General features: G+C 42.2%; 2 protein-coding genes across 11 annotated transcripts in view; one reads left to right on the top strand and one right to left on the bottom strand.

Moving 5' to 3' along the window:
- The window catches only part of AGPAT4 (1-acylglycerol-3-phosphate O-acyltransferase 4), a 79957-nt gene extending 72961 nt beyond the window's left edge, over positions 1-6996 (top strand). For all 4 annotated transcript variants that reach the window (XM_055810570.1, XM_055810567.1, XM_055810569.1 and 1 more), the window contains one exon: positions 4166-6996. In XM_055810570.1, coding sequence (XP_055666545.1) covers positions 4166-4257 — 92 coding nt within the window. In that variant the 3' untranslated portion in view covers positions 4258-6996. The remainder of the gene's footprint in view (positions 1-4165) is intronic.
- Positions 6997-8179: 1183 nt separating this feature from the next.
- MAP3K4 (mitogen-activated protein kinase kinase kinase 4) overlaps positions 8180-25863 on the bottom strand; it is an 80923-nt gene continuing 63239 nt past the window's right edge. For 4 of the 7 annotated variants that reach the window (XM_055809831.1, XM_055809832.1, XM_055809833.1 and 1 more), the window contains 10 exons: positions 24359-24459; positions 23137-23217; positions 21486-21677; positions 20744-20814; positions 18886-19002; positions 16988-17147; positions 10680-10802; positions 10029-10135; positions 9641-9820; positions 8180-8726 (listed from right to left, as the gene is read on the bottom strand). In XM_055809831.1, coding sequence (XP_055665806.1) covers positions 8706-8726; positions 9641-9820; positions 10029-10135; positions 10680-10802; positions 16988-17147; positions 18886-19002; positions 20744-20814; positions 21486-21677; positions 23137-23217; positions 24359-24459 — 1153 coding nt within the window. In that variant the 3' untranslated portion in view covers positions 8180-8705. Of the gene's footprint in view, positions 8727-9640; positions 9821-10028; positions 10136-10679; positions 10803-15976; positions 16089-16987; positions 17148-18885; positions 19003-20743; positions 20815-21485; positions 21678-23136; positions 23218-24358; positions 24460-25863 lie in introns of those variants that run through there. The other 3 variants (XR_008748026.1, XR_008748027.1, XR_008748028.1) reach the window with 2 other exon arrangements.

Here is a 25863-nt window from a genome sequence, read left to right as displayed (position 1 = left end):
GTTTGGCTATTTATACTCCTAATAATCATTGCATTGTGCTAATGTCTATCTACTGGTCTGGGACCAGGAGCCCTTTGTGGTACTACTTGAACCAACACAAGGCAGTCCCTGCTCCAGAGGATAAATAAATGCTCAAGCAGTTTGAGGGACAAAAGTGTCTTTTGGAAACTGGCTTTAGTATTATAGGACACGTGGCAAGAGATTTATGTACTTAGCTCACAACTGCTATTTAAAACTTGGGGTTGATGTTTTGGTGTTAAAGCAGTGAGCGACTCTGTCAAATGTCAGTATTTGTATTTAAACAGCAGCTGCTTTTTTCCCTCTCCTCCTGCTTCCCTGATCTCACTTGGCTTCAAAGAACCCACTGTTAGGTTGCCTTTCATGTTGTGGTAACCAGTGTTGAAGGGCACAGCCTTCATGCTCTAGAAGTATTTTGTTATAGAGTTGTCAACAGCAGTTAAAAAGGGAACGCTGGCTCGTAAAGATGAGAGGGCTTCTCTTGGCTTTTAAATGGAGAAGTAACTCTTCCATGGCTAATGCCGTAAGCGCAACGGCATCTGGGCCAGCCATGAAGTGTCAGTTACAGGCGAGAGAAGAATTTCATTTGAACCAAGTAGTAATGAGCCAGCGCTGATCCTGCAGGAGCTGGTGTATGTCCTAGTGGGCAGTGTGTGCACAGTGCTATTATCAGAAAATCTGTTTCCACGGATCACAGTACAAACTGTGAGCGAGTCCTCAGTGACTTGGCAGTGTCCTAGCGCAGAGCGTGGGCCCAGAGGGTTGGAGCGTGATGTGATCCCAGGCAGCAAGGCTGCTGATGCCCGTAGGCTGAGATGAGTAGAAGATGGGGAAAGCACAAACCAGCAGTCTTACACCAAGTTTGACAGAAAGATAGCAGGAGCTCGGTTACCTTCTGCGGTTTGCCACGGAGCACTGCAGGGGTGACTCAGCGATCTCTCTCTCCCGCTCTTCTGAGAGTGGGCTTAAACTCTCACAGCTGATTGTTAGGCACAATTCCGACTTGATCTCCCTTTCTCCCCTTCCTTGTAGTAAAAACCCCTGTTTCCCTTACTATAGTTGTATTTAAAGCAATGGCGGAGTAAATCCTTAAACATGATGGTATCACTAGGATATGCACGAAGGCCCCCAGGAGAGTTGAGGACAGGAGGCAGGCAGTGCAGGGAGATACCACTGAGGCACCTTAGCACTCATCCCCACTTTGCTTCCACAGGCTTGGCAAACATGAGCAGACCCTTCTCCTTGCACCCCACCTTCCCCAGGGTGCCGAGGGCTGCAGGGTGAAATGAGGACAGAAGGGCAGTGGTAGATTCTGCCAGGGAGCAAAAGAGAAGAAATAAAAAAAACACCTGCACTGCTGAACTAGCTATTTTTTGGTGTCCAGGCAGTGGCATTCTTGGAACCAGATGAAACCTGCAATGTGCTGTGTGGTTGCTATATAACAGCTGCTCTTACTTACGGCCTGTGTCCCTCTCCAGATGCTGTTACTATTCCTTGTAGTTAATGATTTCATGCTTACTATTATGTTATGATTCCAGATGGCAGGCTACATGCTGGATCTTCCTCTTGTCATCCCTAGCTCATGGCCAGTTAAATGTTGGAGGTGGATTTTTTTCTTGTCTGTTTGTGAGAGTGAAACCCCTCGCTTGCCCCAGTTGCGTGCATTTCCATTCATGGACTAACAGCGAAGTGTAAGTGACAGTGGACTCCAGAGCAGCCATCTCCCTTCCTGCACTGTTCGCTGCGCCGCTATCTGCCTGTGAGAGGGCTCTGCTTTCCTGGTGTCTTGACATCCAGAAGACCTGAGGGCAGCCTCACAGGCAGCCCAGCTTCCCCACTGCACCACTGGCTGTTCAGCCATCACTGTGTCATCATGTGTGACTCACCTTGTATCCAATTACCACCTGCACTTCTAAAAACTGTCATTTAATTTACTGTCATACTGCAAAACATGAGCCTGAGGTTGTTTGGTTTGTTTTCAAGGGCTGGTATTTTGAAAGAACAAAATACACGGTACAAATCTTTCATCCAAGCACGTCAAACAATAGCTGAGGTGGGAAGGCACCTCTGGAGATCACCTAGTCCAAACCCCCAGCTCAGAGCAGGCTCAGCTACAGCAGATTGCTCAGGGCTGTGGCCCACTGACTTTTGAGTATCTCCCAAGGATGAAGGTTCCACAATCTCTCCAGTCAGCCTATGCCAGCGTTCAGCCACCTGCACTGTAAAAATTCTTTTCTTCCTTTTTTTTCTTACGCTTAGAGGGAACCGCTCCTGTGTTTCACTTGTGCCCACTGCCTTCTGTCCTGTTGCTGAGCTCTACTGAGAAGAGCTTGGCTCCATCCGCTTTACGTTGTCTTTTCAGGTGTTTATGCACATTGATAAGATTGCACCAAACTTTTCTTCTCCAGGCTGTGAACAGTCTCAGCTCTTCCAGCATCTCCTCTTACGGAATATGCTCCCTCAACTTTCTTAACCATCTCTCTGGCCTTCACTGACCTCGCTCTAGTATGTCCATGTCTGTCTTTTACCAGGGAGCCAAAACTGGGCTCAGCACTGCAGATGTACCTCACCAGCGCTGAGCAGGAGGAAGGGTAGTCTCCTTCGACCTGCTGGAAACACTAATCCTAATGCAGCCCTGGGCAGCTTCATCCTTCGTTCCCACAAGGGCATGCTGCTGGCATCTACCAGGAAGCCCAGGTCCTTCTCTGCAGAGCTGCTTTCTAGCCTGTCTTCTTACTTAAATAATATATTCAGCTTTTCCAAGTTGCTGTACTTAGTTACATTTGTTCAATAGTTTGTGCTCCGCTTCAGGACAGGTTGCTTGAAGCACAAGAAGGAGCTATTTAGAAAAGTGAGGGTTTTGCGTGGTTGATGTGGTAGCACCATGTTACAGGTGGACAAGCAAGCAACTGGTAAAGCACAGGGCAGCACGGGTTACAGCTGACAGCCGTCCTCCCACTCCTCTGCTAAAGCACAGCAAACGGCGTGACACAGGACCAGCCCTGCTGTTTACAGCTGATGCCACCTGGATTCTCTTGGTGATCCTGGCTTTGACTTGTCCATAAAGAGTCCTTTGGCTGGTGAGGAATTGTTCAGGGTCAGCTTGGAGAGGTGAGGACCGATGGGATGGGCCTTTTCACCATCAGTCTGGAAGACGGTGGAATTCGGAGGCTTAGGGGAGGTTCATGGCTGTCTTGTGTTTTGGTGGTTTGGTTTTGGGCGTATTTTTTGTGAAAAAGCATTCTGAGCAGAGGGAAGGTGTTCGTGACTTCCACGTAGGTTTAGGCCTGGAAGAAGCATGGCCGTTCTGGGTATGTACAGTAGCTCAGCAGAAGTTTGGGGAGCAATAGATTTCAGGCAGCTGAGACCTTTTACTAAAAAAAAAATCCTGAAACTGTGAGGGGAGGGAAAGGGCTTAGGTTAAGTTGCATTTAACTTAAAACATTCACTTCAGGTGTACAAATAAAAAAGAAATTCTTGTGTGAATTTTTTCACACATAGTAATAATTATTCATGGGTGAATTATTCCCACTAAATCAACTATAAAAGTCTTTTAAATTAACCTAGCCTCTTATAAAGGCCCGTTTCATGAGCTATACTTAAAAAATGCGACAACGTACATTTTTGTTTGTTTGTTTACCAAGATCTGAAGTGCCCTTACACTTGCCTGTGCTCTTCCAGGCATGGGGGCTGTAGAAAACAAGCAGAATTCCCTTCCCCGTCACACCTCCCACACAGACACATCAGTCCACTTTGCCACTTGACTTCCGGGAGCCAGGTAACACCAGCAGCCCCAGAGCACCCCCATTTCACAGCCAGCCTTGCCCAGGGTTTAGCAGGGCTGAGCACGGCATTCCTGTGCCTCTCACACCCACGCTGGTTCACGTAGCCTCTTCCCTGCTGGTGGGAGAGGACATCTTTAGCCTCAGGCCAGTGACCTAGAATCTTCCGGAATGAAGTATCACAGGCAAGTCACTTGGTGCAGGGGGAGGGTGTACCTTTAACCAAAGGTCAAGCAGGGGGAGTAGGGGTAGTTACCTTTAATGCTGTAACTCTGAGAACAGTTAGTCTCTTTCCACATGCCACACTTGTACAGATCTTGAATCTTTGCACGCAGCTTTTAACTTTACTTTTACTTACTTTGCAGCTTCTGTTGGTGTCAGATGGATGATAGGTGTTACAGAAATTAACAAGGGCTCCACCTATGGCAACAATGACAACAAGCAGAAACAAAAGTAGCATCTTCAGAGACTGCTTCAATCCAAAGGGAACAAATGCAACTTCTGAAAACTCTTAAGTGCATATCATGGTCCTTCAAGCGAGATCAGAGGAAGGGCAGGATGAGCAATTGCCATGCGTATCTGAATTTGCGCTCCTTGTTATTTTTTTCTCTGGGGGTTTGGGCTGGATGAAATGCTTGACAGATGCACTCCTTTGTATACTCTCCACAACAGGTTTGCATTTGTTTGGTTGGTTTGTTTTCCTATAAAGTGTCTTGAAGTTTTGAAGAAAAAAAATAATAAAAATTCCAGTGTGCTTGTATGGTTAAGATTGTACCTGGAAACTAACCACAGGTGCAGGCTTTATCTTAACTTGCTCTAAGGAATGAATACGTGTCAGAAGAATGTTACAAGATGATTAAAACTGATAGTGGTGTACATCACACGTTAACAGTTTAACCACCATAAATACAGTAAGATGTTCCGCTTGGTTATACCAGTATTGGACTGAGGCAGCTCTGCTGAACTGGCAGAACCGCAGTAGAGTTTTTCTACATCTAGAACTTACTCCACAGTGTGTACCAACCACATGGGCCCTTTAAAACTTCAGCCAGACCCCAGACATCCAGACACTGGAGCCTTGCAGTGGCATAACCTGGACTGGAATTTGGCCTTGTGGCTTGAGCACAGCTAAGTTACCCACTGCGACATCCTTCCCCAGGCAATACATCAGAGAGATAGCTGAAACCTCTAATTCTTTCGAGAGCAAATGCCATTTATAGTTTGGAAAAACTGAGGTAATAAAATTCCTTTCAGCTTTAAACACCGATTAAAATTCCCAACAATGGTGGAAACAAAACAACTGGGTATGCTGTAACCAAGTAAGCGCTAAGCGTGCTTTGGAAGTTATGCCCCGCTCCCATACTGTTGTGATCCCAACTGATCTGCTTGTCTGTCTTTTCTGATAAATTAGTTTACATGGTGCCTCAAAACAGTCAGCCTGAGGTAACAGTTAAATGATCTTCTGCTTTTCTTTCGGGGAGAATAGGGGAAATAGGAGAGAGACCTAGGACAGTGGTATGGCTTAAGAGTTTTTTATGGCTGTCTGGGCTCGCTTTGAAACCCTTCTGAATTAAATGAAAATAGAATCAAGCTCCTTGGGAAAACTGCGTTGCTCTGACATCCCCAGTACTGATTCCCAGGCAGCCTCCACTTGTTTTTAAACTGCAGGAGTTAAGGATGTGGAAGTTACTAAAAAGAGCTTGTTTAAGAAAATTAAAAAGAGGGGACCTTCCAACTGCCAGCAGTTATGACTAAAAAAAAACCCCAGCTTTAAAAATCTAAAGATACTGAGGCTGAGCAGTGGGAATCAGGACCAGCACGTTCAGCGGCGGTACATTTTCATTGCACATAGGACTAAACCGTGAGAGTCTAGGAATGAACAGCCTATGGAATAAACCACCTACATGTCTCCAAAGAAGAAAGTGAGCAGTCTTAGTTCTAACAGTTGGTACAAAAAACCATTCTTCTTGTAATAAAACCAAGGCCAGGAGAAACGGGCTAACAGCAGAATACGAGTAATTCCATGAAGTATGCATTTGCTGTTCAGTGCATCTGATCATCTAGAAACTAGTCTTTGTAGTATGCAGCACCTGAAGAGCAGGTAGAGTAGTACTATAAGTAAAAGTTTTTTGAGTGTGGGGGCAGTAAAACATACACTGTGAAGGAAGGAAAAGGCCTTGGGAAGTGTGAGGGACTAGGTTTGGGGGGCTTTTCCCCTCACCCATCTTACGTACTCATACATTCCCCATGCTCTGAACCTTTCTAGAATAGACTGTATGATGTCATGAATGTAAAACATGGGCTTCAGCGTAGCTCTTCCAACACATGGAACAGAGCCTGAAATCAGAAAATACTGCCATGCTTACAGAGCTGTTCTTTCAATAAAGCACGTGCCCTGCACTCTATCTACTAAAACAATCTTAACAGCGGAAAACTGAGTATTATAACCTGTAGTAGTGCCTGAAGGTCCAGCTATCCTGTAGTAATGCATCAGGCATGTTAATGAGCCAGACCTGAAGACACAATACCCAAGACACTAAAAAAACATGGTGGGGGTGGGAGAGAGAAAAAAACCTGTCCAAGCAGCATTTTGATGCCTTACCTGGTGGATACGGTGGGCTTTTCTTAAGGTGGTAGAATGAACCCTGTACGCAAGGGTGAGTAGCTCTGAGCAGCAGATACATATTCATGTAGTGATAGAAGTCGCTTTTTTGCCTTTTTAAAGAGCCACTGATTTAACACGCTGGTAGGGAGATGTTCAGCACTCCTTACGAATCGTAGACCTTTCTTCCAGCTGCATGCAGTGCCACTTCACCCAGAGGAAAATACCAAACATGTAAATACTTCTGAAAGAGTATTTAGACTATTTCTTACTCATTCCCCTGGGACCAACCCTTAGAACAGGCCGAGGGCCTTAACATGCCACTCCCAGATCCGTCCTCCCAAGCACTTCCAGAAGTTCTGGCATACCAGGACTGCAGCACTGGGCCCTTCCAGTGTTCACTGGCAAACAGAAAGATTCATGGTACTTGCCAAAGTTAAACTAGTCCAGGTCACTGTACTAAAAGAATGACATAAGTCATTAGGAAGCAGTGTTTGCCCCTTGTCCCCACAAGCAACTGTATGTTCTACAACTGCCTTAACGAAAGTAGTCTTAACGTTTGTTTATACAAAAATAAAAGTATAAAAAAGCTGATGTGCAGTGAATGAGTTTTCTTTTGGTCAGCAACAATGAACTAGTAAGTTTACTTCTCACCTTTACCCTGACTCGTAACAGCTGTCCACAGCTGCTGTTAGCGTACAAGGGCACCTGAAACAAGGCGAATGAGGACACAAACCACTCGTCGATACTTCTGATACACCACGAGGTGAAGCACGCAGCAGGCCAGGGGGCACACCTGCCTCAGGTACTTTCAGAGTCTGTTGCTGAGGATGCTGCCATGCTTCCCCTCCTAGCATGACTGCAAAATAGAGAACTGAAGAGAATGGAGGGAAAGTCTTTGTTTAAATTCAGCACAGTATTTTTTGAGAGCCTAGACACACTGCATTGTGCTTTTTCTAGATTTCAGTGAATGACCTCCGGCTTTTAATGTCATTCTTTATCAGCTCACTCAGCTGCTAAAAACCCCACACCTGTAAGAAAACCAAGGGTGATGTGGATTAAGAGGGGAGACGGGATTTAGAATAAAGCCAGATATTAAAAGCAAGTTCTCTGCTTTATAAGTTACCCATTTTAAGGTCTAAAGCTGTAACAGGAATATGTAAACTTCCACTAATACTTACAAGTAACAGTTTTCAGTTAGTCACCTGTAACAGCGAGCCAAACAAAATAACTAGATCAAGTGGTGCAGACTGTTTCTTCTAATTGCTAACCATTTCTAACCTGTCTCCATTTTCTGTGAGTGATGACAGTCAGCGGGGGGGGGGGGGGGGGCGGGGCAGGGAATCAAAGTCCAGAATCAGAAATCAGTTTTACAAAGCTAACAGTGAGCTCTTGTTTTTACCAAACAGAACACAAGAATAATCCTGACTGAGTCTCCTCTTGGCCACAGAAATGCCGTGCAGACCCGTCCCTGTGCACAGCATCTGTGTTCAAGAAGAAAGTTATTTCAGACCATGACTCTACCCCTGACGTAACAGGTGATGTCAGGAATTGCAGTCACCTTTATTTCCTCAGGAGATGATGAAGGTGGGACACCTTAATTCTGTTATCACTTGTGCAATAAGCATCTTACACTGCATGTCTTGAACTTGACAAAACATTGACTACTGTGATATAAAAGAAGCTTATTGCGGTCAGTTTAGCTTAGCAGTCTTAAGCTACAGTGTGACAAAACCCCACATACTTATTTTCAGAAGAAAAACCCTTCACCCACAACTCCTAAAATAAACCATTTATTGAGAAAAAACTTTTTTTAAAATTTCATTAATCAGCCTTGTGCATAACAAATCTGAAGCTTGCCAAAAACAAATAAACAAAAAACCGGTAAAAGTTCACAGTCAGTGCACTCAAACAACAGATTAAAAAACAAGGTCCATAACGCCTGATAACACTACAGCATTTCTCTGAACCTAAACAGTTCAAAAATACTACATATTAACATTACGGTTCTCATCCAAATGAGAAACAGAAGAAAGAACAAAAAAGGTATGGTCCATATACAGTAGTAATGGCACTTTCACCGAAACATGCAGCTTCTTCCAACTTGCAGACACTGTCACATGAGCAACATGTGCCAAGTAAAACATAGAGGAGCAGCAGAGAAAGTGACGCTCGTCACCTGTGCAGTCTTCGTAATTTCAACTTTTATACTGTTTCTCAGCACAGTCTTTATGTAAATATTACATACAGTAGTGATTAAAAGGTATCTTGCCAGAATAAAAAAGGCCAGAGATTGAATAACTTCATTCTTCATCTGTGCAAACCTGTGAAGGGGACAGGAGACAATTCATTCAGTTGCCCCCCTACTGCAGCAAGATGACAGCAGATCAGTTTCGTCAAACATCTCTGAAGCTCCCTATACAGTAACAAATCAGAAGCACTGACATGGCAATACTGACGTTTCCACTGCCACCATGCTACTCTTAATGTGCCTAAAGAAATACTCTGCCTGCGATGGATGGGATCCGGCTACAGCTGCACTGATGAGAGGGACAGGCGTGACGATCCCAAACAGGCTGTTACTGACCCAGAATACCAACGGGAACAACTTCATGCTGGAAAATGGGACAGAATTCAGTAACCTGCTGTGCTCCTGCTTTTTCAAAAAAGAAGTTGCTAAGACACCTACATTTGTAGCTCTGAATATCTGCCTATTCTTAAGAAAAGAATCAAACCACAGTACGTGCAAGAACTGCAGATCATGACGCAAACTGCCAGATGAACATTCAATATGAACAGACAAAAAAAGCAGCCCCTTGCTCCGAAGGGTGGTCGAGTTCTCAAGCAGGTACTTGTCTCGCTGTTTATGGAGGGGACCCTCATCTCTATGCAGTAGAAGCCAGTGCATACAAACCCACTGAAGCTTTATGCAGAGCCCTTCAGATCCAATTAACCGACCTGAAGCTTGACAAGTCTTTCTAACATGAAGATAATGCATCTCAAAACAGCAGTGAAAGTTCACTGCGTGGTGCACGCCAAGGTTCTAGTCAAATGTTTGCTAGCAGCTTCGCGTGTGCCTCTGAAAAGTTGCCACACCTTGCTTTCTGGACAGCATTGAATTGATACCAGCCTCCCACTGGGATACAAGCCCTGCAGCTTAGCTGCAAACCATGAAGCCAACTAAAAGCTATTTCCGATTCCCATCTGCAGTCTTTGTAGCCAAAGCCATGAGACAAACCTTGACAAAAGGATGATCGAGGAGCTGGCTGGCCGTCCACCTCATCTTTGGGTCACTTTCCAGGCAGTGGCAAAGGAAGTCTTTCCCTTCTGGGCTCACTTTGTCAGGAATAGGAGGTTTATGACCCATCCCCACTTTATACATGATCTGGAAGTTGTGCTCATATTCGTGCCAAGGCCTCTGCAACAAGTAACAGCATTGCTGAGCGCAAGGTTTAGCGAGTAACTTGCTATCCAACAGGGCGTGTATTTCTGGACCCCAGGAAATTAAAAACCACCCCGGTACTTGCAGACTTAAGGGTGACAAACTGGTGGGAGCAGGACCAGAACTTGCAGAGGAACTGCCGCTACGAATAGTTTGCACTTGTCAGCATGCGAAACATCCCTACCTTGCCGGTGACCATCTCTATAACGACACAGCCCAGGCTCCAGATGTCTGCTGCGCGGCCATGCCCTTCTCCTTTAGCTCTAGTAATCACTTCTGGAGCCATGTACGCTTTGAAACAACACATATGATGTCATCAGTTAATACAGCAGAAGGACTAGTATAAACTGATTAACTGGGCAAACCAAATGTTTTTATTACATCTGAAACAAACTACCACTCAGCTTTTATTGCTAACTTTTGCCGTTTGCTGACTTCTTGTTCTTTGACGTGTTTGCAGCATAACTGCCTTTCAGTTTGAAAAGTAGTAGGGAAAATGTTGGTACAGTATATGCTTTCGGTTATTTTCTTTTTTTTTTTTTAATAGATTAAGCAGCTGTTCACTAAGAACAGTACGGTTTCAGTAAGGCTGCAAAGACACAATCCCAGAAAACGTCAAGCTCCAGCATCTTATAGATCCCAAAAATACCATTTTATCTCTCCAGTTCCATCATTCACTGATTATTTTGGCTTCCGGATGTAAAGCACATCTAACCAGCTAAGGTAAAATAAGGTTTCTCTGAAACACATCATCGTACTCCTGCCCAGACTTTTGGCAGAGGTATCTTCTTTTATGGTAACTAGACAAATGCCTGCCTAGCACGTGCTTCCTCACCTGCAGTCCCCAAGGTACTGTTCACTTCTCCAGGCATCGTCTGCGTGTTGTTCTTCAGTTTCACTGAGCAGCCGAAGTCACCTAGTTTAATCAGTCCAGATGAGGTAAGAAAGATGTTGGCTCCTAGGAAACACAATGAAAAACAGGAACACTTGTTAAACTAGGGCTGAATTGAGGAGTAAGGGCTCCTCAATACACTCTTGGAAGTTACACAGTAGATAACAGCTGAATTCACACTTAGATCTTTACCTGTGGATTAAGTGTGGAATATGATAGCGTTAGATATGTCCCCCAAAGGGTACATTGCCATTAGCCAATGGGATTTTTGGTGGGCTTGTGGTAACACTAAGTGTACTGCAAGCTGACAACAAGAAGTGTTCAAAAAACAAAGCAGCACGGCAGGCAAACTCATCAGCTTTCCATACATGCTCATTACAAGAAGTTACTCCTCCAGGGATTTATGAATTCCAGTGCTTATCCTCGTAAGCTTTGCACTGCGAAAAAACACCTGTCCTTAAGGAGCTTCCTTGGCAGAGGCCATTGCTGCGTACCTCCCGCTAGCCATCTTCTCAGTTCTGCTGAGTCAAGACAGATGACATCGTACAGCTGTGTCGTCACGGCCAACTTGCAAAATGGAGCCTACAGCATTTTATTATATGTACTACCAAATGTCCACTCCTGTTGTGCTCTTACTTCAGAACTTCTGGAGGAAGGCTACTGGTATATTAGCTGGCTACACTCCGGCTTACACTGGAAAAAGTTTCCCTAGCACAGCTGAAAATCTCCAAGGGGAATCTGCGGTTGGCTTCAAGTCACTCGCTCTACACAACACTGCAAAATAATCCAAGTGGCTTTGATAGCCACTGTTTTTCCTTCATTCACCATCCTGCCAAAACACGTGTTGACAGCCAACAGGTAACAGGTAGAGCAGAAGGAACTCGCTATACACTTGTCAGGCCAAATCCTGGATTCTGCAAGTATCACAATGAAACCACAAGTAGGTTGCAAGAGTCACCTGGCAGAAACACAGCTTCAGCTGTGATCTCTCTTGAGGAAAGATGAATGGCACACACAGAACAAAACTGTATGCCTGCTCTAGGAGTAGGCAAATATTGGGGACTTCATTACACACAGCCTTTTCCCATGTCACACGGAAGATTCTTTTAAAAATGGCACATCTAAATACAACCCTCAGAAGTTTCTCACTTTTGTTCCACCTTGAACATAGCTCAGTGCAGGAATTCTTGGCTGTTCCTCCTTTGTGTTATGTTCTCCTAGGTAATGACTTTTTCCAGTTAGCTTGGCTGGGTGTCCCTAAGATATTCATGGAAAATGAAAAGAATCTTCAAAAAGCTCAAATCAAAAAAAGGCAGTGCAGGTCAATGATGCCAAAACCCTGCCCATTTCTCAAAGGGCTTCTCTAACTACTATAAGAATGCTTGATAACTACAGCAAGATTTATTTAGTCCAAAAAGCGTTGTACAGAACTGCACCAAAAGGAGGTGCGAACTCCTTAACAGAAATAAACCTTTACCTTACTGTAAGCCTTTTACAAGTTCTGAAAGAAGAATAACTTTCAATGAATACAACTCTTCTGCACACTGTGTCCATAAGTCTTCCACACCTGGCATTCAGGCGCCTGCACATACTCAAAACTAGAATTCTTTGGCTGGATTCTGCAGTTTGCCATCAAAGGGACGTACATGCCCCCAGTCACCCTACAATCACAGGCATGTGTAATGGAGCTCGGCAGACCGCCCCTCAGCTCCTCGAATGACACGGAATCCAAAAACACACCACAGCAGTACAAGAAGGCAGCTCGATGGGACACAAGTGCAGGCAGTGCATTACAAGAGTGACAGTTACTCCATCAACAACTTTTTCCTTTGAACTACTGCCTGCAGCTTTTCTTTTTATAATGATTTTCAAGCAATTACTTGTCATATAGAAAGCAAGTGCACTTAGCCCAGACAAAGAGTTTAGGAAAAATGGCCGTCACTAGCAAACACTTCTACAAGGTGTTTCGGAAACCTGTGTTCCCATTCCTCAAGAAAGCAACATGCAAATTTCACAGAAGGCTGCAAAGCCGTTTCTGACTATTGCAGCAGGTGGAAACTGGCAGAGCTGAAGTGCAACGATCTCTCTTCTGACTGAATCTAAAGCTATTGTGATAGTTTCGTTTAATACAGTTCAGAACCTACTTACAAGGCCTTTCTAATTAAAGTTTGTCCCTTTAAAAAAACTAAGTAATGACAATTCGGCATAAATGTTACTGTGAAAGCTCCTGTGAGCCTTTTCCTGAACTTTTCCCGGACTATCAAATGGAACAAAGCAACAAGCCAAAGCTTCGCCACAAAGAAAGAGACAGCACTTGAAGACTCATGTGGCTGACATTTTCTGTCAGCTGAATAAGGCTTCCACTGACGCGCTGTCTGCTGGAGCCTCTGTTACGTAAGACACATGGTCTCTGCTTCAGAGACAAAGACCAAACTCCAGGAGCCTTTAAAAAGGGTGTCCTTGTTAGATGAAACCTGCACAAACACAGCAGGACCTGGGTAAGAGAACAGGAGACACAAGGGCAGCACTTTGACGATGCTCAATGCTCTTTATGTTTGACAGTTAATACTGCTGGGAACATAACAAAATTCCTACCGTATCTGAATGGTTAATAAGCAAAATAAAACCAGAGAACATGGTTTAAACAACAAAAAGGCACAACATGCCCATCTGTGACTTCTCTCCTCCTACACGTACACTATCAAAAGCATCTTCAGGGAGTACCTGGCAGATGCAAGAAATGGCCCAGTTCTGCACTGCCCTATTGCCATTTATACCACAAGACCTTCTGGGCAGACTGCAAAGAAAGCGCAAGTGTCAAAAGCCATACCCTTACTAGAGCAAACAACAGGAACAACCCAAAACATTTAAATGAGGTTCCATGCCTTGTATCTCTGTGCTGAGTCAGCCACATATTAAGTGCAGTGAAAAATGCACTAGCGTGGTATTCCAAAGGTGCTGGTGTAAATACTGTGAGCCCCAGCAGCGCAGCAGCCAAATTCATTCAAGAAACAAGCAGGTCAAATGCTACCCTTTAATGCGAAAAATCAGCGTTGGCATCCTCGTTTACTCAGTCTCTTAGAAAGAGTGACACATGCCCACGGTCTCCCATTGAAGAGCCTTCCATGCTCTTGCTGAATGACTTTCCCTCCCTTATGCTCATCATGAAGACAGGAAGGCAAAAATGGCAGAAACTTTGAGCTAACAACAAAGTTAACAAGAGAACACTAACACTTTGATGAAAACTTCCTGGCCTGGAGCGTCTCCTTCACGGGTTTCCGATTTGCTGAAGCTTCAGATACGATCCCGTCATTTTCTGTATTCACTCTGAAAACAGTCTAAGCGTTCTTCAGGAATATGCCCTTCTCCCCCAGAGAGAAAGCACCAGACATGACCTCAGCGATTAATTCCTCTCAATTCAGCACTTGTGAGACCACGCTTGGGAGCGCTGTGTCTGGGTTTTGGGCTCCCCGGTACAAGACAGACATCGACATACTGCAGCAGACCCAGCAGAGGGGCATCAAGATTGTCCACGGGCTGGTGCACATGATGTATAAAGAGAGGCTGCGAGACCGGTTTGTTTGGTTTGTTTAGCTTGAAGAAGGGAAGACTGGGGAGTGCGTGCAGGCACGGAATTTACTGCTGTTTTCACCTGCGTAATGGGAAGATACCAAGAAGACTGAAACAGACTTTTTCCTCAAAGACACACTGTGAAAGGACATTGGAAACAAATAGCAACCCCTGCAAATTCCCAGGAGGTATCAGGAAAACATTTTTTCACAATGAAGACAGGTCAGTCATGAGGATGGGGCCCAGAGAAAAGAGAATCTCCATCCCTGGAGATACACATATCTCAACTAACCAACGTACTGAGCAATCCCATCTAATTTGGCATTGGATCCAACACTGAGGCTGACCCTGTTTTGAACAGAGGGCTCAGCCAGAGATGTCCAGAGCTTCCCTTCTGCGCTAAATATTCCATCATTCTCAATCACTGAGCAGAACAGCTTCCTTGCGAAAAGTGAAGTAATTACAACTGAAGAATCCCACCTTTGCCACAGGGGTTAAAATCCCATACCCAGAATAGAGATTAAAAAAGTAGCCCAAAAAACTTAAATCGCCTGCTACATACTAGCACCAACTACTTTACACCTTGATGCAAACGAATCAAAAACAGTGCAGCCAAGTGTAACAACAACCAGCCCTCAGTGTGCTCTCACACCCACAGGTTAAAAAAAGATTGGAGGCAGCTGTATCTTGCTTCACCTCTTATACTCACAGAACTGGATGCCGTAATACCATCTAAAAGACACCGGTGGCACAAGCAGACACGACTAACCGAAAGGCTCAATTTTTGAGCACAAGGTCCTTGCAGACAACAACTGCAGGATACGTATAAACAATTACTCTAAGAATTTATTATTATCTGCTAAAAGAAACAGGTCCACAGTGATTAGCAAACTGGCCATGAGAGATCTAGTGTGATCCAACAGCAAGATTTCCACAGAAAAGCAGTTTTAGCAGTCTGAATGACATCATTCTTCCCTACCAGAAAAAAACAGAGAGTACCTGACTACATAAGAGCTAAAATTAAAACCAGTTTTCTTTACTGTTAGCCTGAAAAAATGGGGATGCAACATTAGCATAAATGGAGACAGAGAGCAAAAGACTTGCAATGTAACATCACGCATCCTTTATAAAAATACCCTCTGTGGTCTGTCATCATATTCTGTCATTAAGTTTCATGAAGCTCTATACATAGATGTGTCTGGAGTCACCCTCTGTTTACAGCTGCTGTTACTCTCAAGGAATACCCCAACCTTAAATATGAGGAACCTGTTGCAACAGAAATGCTCTCAGATAACACAGCATCACAGTTCTGTTAACCAGCTCTTCTCGCTTCACTGCATTTCCCCAACGAGAGGAAGACCTACTTAGAAATATATCCAGAAATCAGCAATGACATAGAGCAGCACAAAAGAAATCGCTGTCAGCCAGCCTTGGATTTTGATCACAACAAGCTTCCACGAGAGTGTAATCCAGCTAAACAGAACCTGGATATGGAACGATCAAGTAAAGGGCAAGGAGGGCACTGTGAAAAGCACAGAGGGAAATTCACAACTAGCGAGAAACCTTTGGTGAGGAAGGAGAACCAGAAAAGGCAAGATTTCCAGGGAATGGGAGTAAGGGAAAGTATTTTCTAGGAAAAAAAAGCCAAAACTGACTCAAGAGTGGCCTACCTGGGTGGGAGGCCTCTGGATCGTAGATAGTTCTTTTCCCAAATGAGAAGCACGAGGCCAAAGGACCAAGAGCAACTGGGAACCTCCTACACTGCTGCGGTGATTCAAAACCCTGTGAGCAAGAGGGACATAGAAACCCAGCATCGTTGGGTTGCACTGCCTTGTCATAAAATGAGCATTCGCAGGGCATATCGTGTGCATTGTTTCCCCTACCTTCTGTTAAGTTTCTGCCATAGGTGAACAAAATATGCCAGACTAATAAAACCAAGATAACTAGACATGGAGGATGTTCTTGGAAGGTGCAGGAAAAGAAAAATGAATGTGATATGTGGACTGACACTGGGTGTCTTAAGCAAATGCCATAACCAACCCCCCTTCAGTTATTGTAGTTCCAGTCTGCTCATTTTATAATCAAATGCTGAGAGCCAGGCATGAGTAGATAAATGTATGGCAAAAAAACCACTAGATAAGTAATTTTACCATACCCCATTAACTTCTTTTAACTTCTTTTACTACCATGCTTAATCAACCATTCATCTGAATCCTAACACTCTTCTGGAAAATGGGGATCACAAGGAAAAGTTCTGATGAACAACTCGAGCACTGTACACTGCTCGTCAGCTCCCACAGAACGCAACTGTTTCTTGCATACATGAGAAGAAAAACAACATTACATAACTCGGTATATAAAAATACAAGGACAGAAATTTGAGTTTGGATGAATCCCAACAATCTTAACCACCTCTACAGAAAATATATAAATCATGGGCAGAATGTATGAGTTTGCAATGCCAACCGTGAACATTTTTTTTTATGTTCTGCACTTAAAAAGGAGCATGTAACTAGCCAATAACTTACAAACTGAATATCGAAAAATGAGTAGAAGGCTTTATACACTTAATGACTGTATAGATAATGTGCGCTAAATCTGCAAATACGTCTCCCATCCCTCCCCCCCGCCCTCATCTACAACACTGAAACAACAACATTACCTTTTTGGGTTAACATTACCTTTAATGTCTCGATGAACAATACCATGTTCATGTAGTACATTGATAGCAACCGTGATTTGCTTTGAGTAGAGCCTAATGACATGCTCCTGAAGGCCCAGTTTTGATACCTCCTCCAGAGTGCCCTCATCACAGTACTCCATGAAGATGTACATTTCTTCCTGTTGTGGGAACCAAACCGGATTTGATTGGGTTTTGTTTGTGTTTTTTTCTGGGGTTTTTGTTTGTTTGTTTTTGTTTTGTTTTTTTAAAACTTTTTTTAAAAAAAAAAAACAACACTGAATTAGGATCAAGTTTTCCTTCCATCTTTCGTTGTTTGTGAAAAGTAATGGAAGTACCATGTAATGTTTTAATGGAAGTATCTCTCACCATGGGATCTAATAAATCACCTCTTCAGAGCTCTATTCTCTTGGGTAGGGGTCCTCAAACTTTTTAACCAGGGGGCCGGCACGCGGATGAAGCGGCAGGAGGCCATCTGCAGCTGCTTGGTTTCCCACCCCCAACCCCCGGCGGTTCTGTAAATACCGGGGGCCGGACTGAGGACCCTGGGGGGCCGAATCCAGCCCGCGGGCCGTAGTTTGAGGACCCCTCCTCTTGGGCATTCTTCAACCTAATATATTCTATTGCACAGCTAAGGAAAATCGAAAACCTCTGCTACATGTCCATCTGCATCGTTTCTACGTAGTTGATACTATTTAGTGATATAAAATGTGTTACGCTGGCATCAACCAAAAAGCACTTTGGAAATTCTGTAGGTATATTACACAGAAATACAAAAAGCTCCTTTGCATGTTTAGAAAAAAGGCAAAATGATGTTTTGGGCTTGGTGTTGGTTGCCCCCCTGCCCCAGTTCCTGCAATAGCATGTGTTGATTGCTTGGGGAGGGCAAATTTTTTGTTGCTTTCTGTGGCTTGAACAAGCATACCAACTCTAACTATAAGAAAAAGTTAGGTTCTTGTTGCCTCTCCCTGTCTGCAAGCTCAGGCAATTTCAGCCAGACTTAATTTAACACAAGAAGACGGCAAAGCCACTATGCTCTTAGAACTAGCCTGAGAAACCAATGCCCCAGTGGCACAGACACCCAAAGTTGTGTCCCCAAGCACAGAAATGCAGAGAGCAGCCTTTATGCCCTTCTAAACCAGCAACTGGTCAGCAAATCAACTCGCTCATACTGAGCGAATCAGTCAAACCCACACACTGCTTCCCAGCCAGGCACCAGGTGTCCTGTTCCCTGCCCACCTCACTGGGCAGATACAGGAAGGATTGAGACTCACACAGGGAGGTGGGAAGGGCATGTGGGAAGCAGAGAGCAATAAAAATACTGGATGTCTCAGCAGGCAGCTCTGAAATCCAACTCCGTAAGAAAACCAGGCTTCATTAGTTCTGCTGCTCAAGCAAGAAAAGTCATTCTTCCTTCTGAAGAGATGTTAGCCGAATTCCAAAAGATCTTTCTTAATATACTTGCTGGCATCAAGATTTAAATGCCAGCACAAAATTTTTCCAGAAATCAACAAGATATTGGGTGCAAGCTCTGCTGCTAACACTGAAGGGTTTTAGGCTGTCTAGTCTTTATCTGCATACAGAAGTTACCATACCATATACGATATAGCTTGCTTTTAGAGTAGTTAAACAGAGTAGCAGCATACAATAGCTCCAGCATTACTCAGTCAATTCACTTCTTGTGAAACTTCTGTGTTCATGTACAGGTTCCAAAAAAATTGTCCAAACTATTTCAGAGACCTCAACAATCAGAGAAAAAAAAGACACACTGCAATTCAGAGATATGCAGACAATTAAGCTAAACTAGAATGTTCTCAAGTGAAACCTCCAACGATCCAAAGCTGCTTAGAATTTTTTCGCTGCCCTATCAGACAGCCCCAATAATTTATGTTTTCTTACCCTATGGAGCTCCACACCAAAATAACGAACCAGATTAGGGTGTTTGATGCCTTCAAAAATCTTCAGTTCATCAGCTGTTTCTTTGATGGTTTTGTGATCATTAGGCTGAAATCTTATCTGAAAGAAAGAATTTTCATTATTTTGCCACTATTTCAAATTGCTAAGGAACAACAAAAAAAAAAAAAAACAAAAAAACCCAAACCCCCCCAAAACAACCCCCCCCAAAAAAGACCAAACAACCCATTATAAACACAAACACAAATCAACAGTTTTACATTCTTTTAAAAAAACAAACCAGCATCATCACACTAAAAGCCCCAAAATACCACCCCAAACCTAAACAAAAATGAACACCAAACTGTTTTTTTGAAAATTGCATACAAATATGATGATTTATAAACATCATAAAAGCAAAATGTTGTTAATTAAATGTATCAATACACACATGTATGCACATATGTATCTCTTCTGAGCCTGCCTTCTAGCTTAAATGGGGTAGACAGACAGTACAAGAGAATCTGAAAGTAACATCAGGAAGAGCTCCGTCATTTGAAGAGATTTTAATGACACTGTGGTTAAGACACTAAAGTCCAAAGAAATCTCAGGGGGCAGGGGGAATGTAATGTTTTTAACCACAAATAAACAAATAAACCTTCTCCCAAGGTATTCTTAAGCAAATCCAGAAAAGCCTTTTATTTGGAAGTTGCAAAGAGTTTGCATTTAAGCCTGCAATGGGAAGGCTGGGAATGTTTCTTGGTGAAATGATTCTGGAAGTTAAAAATACTACAGGAAAAGGCAGCACCCTGTGCATTTAGCCTGCTAGTGAAGTGACTCCCAAACAAGGTCCATTTAATTTACTTGAACTTCTGCTAAAGAGCACGCACATGCTAATCTGTAAAAAGCACTTGCATCTAGAAAGCAACTCTGAATTCCAGAAACAGACCGCTACTCATGGGCAGAAAAATGTTATTGCATCAGGAGAAAAAAAAAAAACACAACAGAAAAATTCCAAGTGTTTGTATTAGTCAGTGAATTAGTGCGTTACAAGAAGTTAAGCACAAACCCAGTCTTGGTTTGTTTTTTTTCCCCACACCTTTGAGATCACATACATATTGTATGTGTGGAGGAACTGGCTCATAAAACATAACTGCTCTGGCATCAAATGGCTGGCATGGTAACCGTTGTGAACAGTTGATGCTCACAGTTGTCTGAAGATGCAGAAACGCAATAAAACTAAACAATACAAATATTTTTAAAAACAAAGTGCCGCAGGGAAAACAGATCTCTCTGCCTACACAGCTTTACTTTCTTCTATCCTGAAAATTAAATTTTCTGTACCCACCAGGTTAGTCAACAGTTTTGTGACTCAGCCTAGCTCATTTAAACTACAGGAGAAGCGTAAAAACATCCAATGTAACACTTCCAATTTTCTGCTCTAAGGAATGAAGAAAAAAGGAATAAGATGTGAGAGGGAATATTGCAAAGTAAAATATAAGTCTGTGTACAGTCTTCACTAATCAGAAAAGTCTTTCCAAAATAGTTTAAGATCTCTTAATGGGAGTTCACATATATTAAGCAAGCATTCATTAAGTTCACAACACCCCATGAGATTAGTAAAAAAAAAAATAAATATCCATTTTACATAGATTTAAATTGAAAATGGTAAAATGAAAATAAAAAGTTTAAGCAACAAGTAATAATAACGGAGGTGGCTACATGAAGAAAGAATTCGTCTTCCCATTCTTTCCCTGTTACTTAACAACAGTGTTCAGAAATCCTTAATGCCTGCTAAAATCATGCCCATGTGGTTTGGGAAAAAAACAAGGACAACAGTGATTCTTGTATAGAGAGTACTCACTTCCTTCATAGCCATCAGCTCTCCAGTGTCAACACTGATACAGGTATAGACCTTCCCATACTGGCCTTCACCTGCACAATTAAAATAAGAAAAACTAATTACACTACATTAAATAAGCAACATGTACATCAACTGCAATAAGAAAACATCGCTGAAAACAGCTTGCCAAGGTTATTTACCTTTATTTTAATTTAAAATTTTTAAGTAGCTTTTAACCTGTAACATCTAATACTACACTCATAGTCCTGAATTCAAGCTGATGAAGAGTAAAAACATTACATTAACAGGCTGACCTGAAAGACACCTTCTCATGAATATGAGGATTTTCCCCACAAATCCCAAACCAGGGAGTAAACAATGACTGTATGGGGGTAACAACTGGTGAATTAAACAAATCCCAAAGTTTGGGCTCATTTCCATTCATATTTCTGGTTCTTCAAAAGCAGAACTCATCAAACATTTTACACAGTTAAACACATGCAGGAATCACAGGACCATACCTAAATAATTGTCCTAACCAAATCCTTCTCCTCATTTGTTTCTTGTTATTTGACCAGTGAAAACTTCACTGAAGTCCTACATAAAAGAAATCCTAGCTACTACAGTATTTTAATATTCTGATTTCAGTAAAGCTACTATTACCTATGCTGAGACCCAAGATTTCAAAAGATAGTCTTAAATTTCCTTCAAAAATACTAAGCTTGGTACTTTAGCCTGATAAATGAAGGTATAATAAACATACCAATTTTGTTTCCTCTCTGCCACTTGAAAGTCACTTTTCTCAAACCTACATGCATGACATTATCATAAGATTTTGGTGTGTCACAAACTTGGCCAATGATGTTCTTCCTCCTCATCTCTCTGTATCTCCTTTCTTCAAACAATCGAACAGACTTTTGAACAGCTTCAATCGGTGCTTGCTTGGAAGCAGTGTCTAGAAAGAGTGATGAACAATTTCCTTGATTGAGAAATATTCACTGTGTTTGTATTTTGTTACCTTTTGATATCACGTGAAGCGACCTGAGTTCGAAGACAACTATTTTGTGAGTCTAATTTAAGTTGTAGGAAAAAAATAAAACGTTTTAGTAATCACATACGAAACTACCACATATGAAACTAAAAAAAATGCTGGTACTTTTCTAATTATCTTGATTCAAGGAAATTGAATGTATGAAATGCAATGCACTTGTTTGCATTTGGTCTGCAACTAACCACCAGTGGAAATGTGTTAGGGTCACTAAGAGCACCAAGGAAAGAAGGACAGGTAATGTTTTGCTCTACAGAGACATGAAAGGTTTCTTGGAAAACTCACAGCATCTGTTGTTTCAAAAGATTTAGAAGTATTATGTATCTCCAGCTTTCCAGTCCTACCATGAAACTGAATCTTAGCGAGTGAGTCCAGAAGAAGTGTCAGGGCAGCATTAATTTATCCCCTCATTGTAAAGCACAAAAATTACACATCTTCCACTGTTGACTGACAGTTGTCTAAACTGTTTCTAACAGTCTCCAAAAGATGGAGATATTGATACTTCCAAATGGTAAATTCTACTGCCCACCTATAATTAATACCACTTCATCTACACTAAATCTGCCTTGCTGTAGTTTTAAACCAAAATCTTCCTTATTCACAGTGGAGAGTAAAACCAGGTCTCATTACAGCAGTCTTCTAGTAATTTTCAAGTCTTCCCTCATTCTTCTTTTCCAGTTTAAACAAACTCAATTCCTTCAATGCTTATGTTCTAAACAAAAAATAAGCCTTCTAGAGCTCAGAATTTTTTTTTGCTGTTCTTCCTGTATTCTGTCTCAGCCACATAATGAGAGACCAGTTTTTATAATGTTTCATGAGGTTCCACCCTGCCACAATATATGCAAGCAATCAACATGTACGTATCTGTATGGTATAGGAATCTCGAAAGTAATCATTACTTAAGTTTCATGAAAACAAGCAGCAGGACAGAGAGGAAGGGGACCCATAATAGCCTTGAATTTGGGAAAGTATAGGATCATGCACTGTTAGACACTCAAAATAAAAAAATCCCATGCTGGGGAGATCTCTTAGGAAGCGAGGAAGTGTTTCCTACTGTCATGCAGTTCATAATGAGGCACTGAACAGGGACAGCAAACTTCTACACTTGGTATAGTAATGAATGTACTCATTTTGAAGAACACTGCTACCATCTTTCAGAAACTGAAAAGATGTAACTTTTATAGAATTTAACTACTCCTACCTCAAAAGAGTACACTTTGTGATTTTGTTAGCAGTATCTTCTATCTGCAGTCAGGATTTTATTTTTTCCCTTTCCTATGCACGACACTGTGAAAACTAAGAGTCATCCTTTTATTACAGCACTATTTTAATTGGCATTACATTATGGTGACTCCTAAACACCTACCTTTGGTCTGGTTAATTAACGTTCTGAGCTCCCAACTCCTCCGGGATAAGCCACTCGAATCTCCTTTTGGATACGATGGTTCTAGAGAAATAATACTGTGAGCATGAAGGTGGCTTTATCTCACATTAAAGATTATGCCACTATATTCAGTAGAAGCGGAGATCTTACATATCAGGACTTATAACACCTATCAAGTATATGAGGCAACCATATAGCAACGTATGCTCTTGAATTCAAAAAGGGCTTCTCTTCAGAAAACAAATTGTGAAAGCTATTCCGAAATAGGGTTTAATTTATACAGGAACAGAGATCTCCTTCCACAATTGAGTGAAGCATTACAAGTCAGGGCACTCATAATCAATCAAATATGTACGAAATCTGCAGGAAAACAATCTTCTAAGGTTCCTTAGGGAGACCTATATTCATTCCAATCTAAGCTAGTTTCCCATTCATACAGATACATTAAAAGGGGAATAAGCATGAGGCAGACAGTATTTTCAACATCTGCTTAAAAAGCAAACCAAAAAAATCCCTCACACCTCTTAGTATAAATGTTTAAGGCATTTCTTTCTTCGAAATCGCTTTCATTTTGCAGGATGACCACATCAACTCTACTTCGCTTGGGATTTTGTAGTTCATTTTAATTTGCACAGAACACACTATCTTAACAATCAATGTGTCCGAGTATTTGTTGTAATAAATACCACATATACAGCGGCTGTGGAAACCTGAAGGAGGAGCCCTGATCAGGACATCGAGTTACACACCCTGTCCCTTCTTCCAGGATTCAATTAACAGCAAGTATTTCTGTGATGAATACCACAGTGGTAGTCAAAGAACTGGTCAGAAAACTCTTCACTGTCTGATGGGGCCAGTTCATACCTCATTAACAGCATTTAGAAATTTGCTATCAAATGGGGTATATAATTCAGCAGTAACGTTACCCATTTCATTTTGAATGCTGTAACTTAGTAAGACACCAGGAAATTCCTTCAGGTACAATTCAGAAACAATATGAAAGGCAAGAGAATAGTGGATATGTCTGAAAACAGAAGAACTTGCTCTGACAATATAAGCCTAAAAGTTTAAAATCTAAGATTTCTGAATGGGAAAAGGTGAAAAAAAATTTTTTGCAAGGGTAAGAACTGGGAACAGAGAGAAATATGTTAATGACATAAATCATCTGCACATCCAGGTCACAATCTGTTACTGTGACAATCACCTTCTCGCTCTTCAGTGGGACTGGAGTGACGACTAAGGGATCTGAACTGCAACTCAGCTGCTATTGAAGCCAGTCGATCATTTTCAGGGACACTGGAACCCCTGTTAAAAAGAGCCATTGTACTAATTAACTTAGCATTGCACTAAACTACTGGTGACAATTTAACTGCAGTTTCAAAGAGAAAGAACCTCTGAAGCCTAGGACGTGAACCATGAAAGTAACATGAAAGAAAAACTGATGCTGAGAAGTAAACTGAAAACCCTTTCTATCCTATTTTTTCCCCTGAACAAAGACTTTTTATATAATTTTAGTTACATCACTCTATGAAAATACCCTAAGCTTCAAAAGCTTAAACTACTTCAAACTGTTACTTGCCCATAATAACAGAATCCACTTTAATGACTTGTAACATACTACTAAGCTGCTGCAGGATGCAGCTGGTGCCAGGTTTGGATATGCAATCCAAAGCGATTCAGCTGGGTGACAATGTGAGCCACATTGTCAGATGAAGGGTGGTAACTGCATTCATATGCTTCTAGTGCGCTGCAAATACAGTCACCGCCCGTAATCATTAAGTCAAAACTAGTGGGCAGAGCCACAAGCCAGTTGACAGGAAGGACAGTTGTTAAACGACAGCAGCTTGACTGCTTGGAGGCCCTAGCTCTTCCAGACAGCACAGCGCAGAAACAGATACATCAGAATAAGACCCAGATGAATAAGCATGCTGAACAGAAAGCGAAACAATACTGAGAGATATGTCTTAAATCTTCAGGCACATTCCTCCAGCCCAAGACATCGATCAATCCACTCCCGGTTTAGAGCTATAAATTCCTCATTAAAGTCTTTCTACAATAACTCCTTTCAGACAAGGCTCCATTTCAATTTTTAAAGCGTGGGGGGAAAGAGCTGTGACTGATGACTGCTTTAACATAATGCTTTAGAGGTACGAGCTAAACATTACTGGAAAGCACGGAACACTGTTAAATCCTTCACTGAAGGCTAACAACTACAAAAAGATGAAAGATCTCTGGCATCAAAGTGCACACAACTATGAAAGGACTTCCCTACATCCCTGAAGTTGCTTCTGAATTGTATCCAACTATTACCTAATCATAGTTTAAAAAAAGAAAGAGACACAACCTTCACAATCTTGAGAACCGAAGCCAAAAATCCAAGACACACTATTCCCACATGAACATTCTCAATACGATGCTTGCCTTCCACTCCCTACTACTGCCAACTAAATCTTTGAAGTTTGTGGAGGAACTGAGACTGCATTAGTGAAAATCCTCGGCACTCTTCAGGAAGTTGAGATTTTAATCAGCAAGAAGGCTGAGGTTATTCTCAGCACACAGGAATAATTCTAGAGGCACAAAGAGCTTAAAAACAAGCAAAGCTAAACCACCTCTAAAATGAGGCCAGTAGCTGAACAGAGGACCTTAAGTATCATCACTTGGAATGCAGGTGTCTAAAATCCATTTCAGGTCCCTCTTAGCCACCCAGAT

This window comes from Falco peregrinus, chromosome 7, assembly GCF_023634155.1.
Source record: "Falco peregrinus isolate bFalPer1 chromosome 7, bFalPer1.pri, whole genome shotgun sequence".
Taxonomy (NCBI): Eukaryota; Metazoa; Chordata; class Aves; order Falconiformes; family Falconidae; genus Falco; species Falco peregrinus.
Note: the sequence above shows the minus strand (reverse complement) of the source record. Positions and strands in the feature narration are given on the sequence as shown.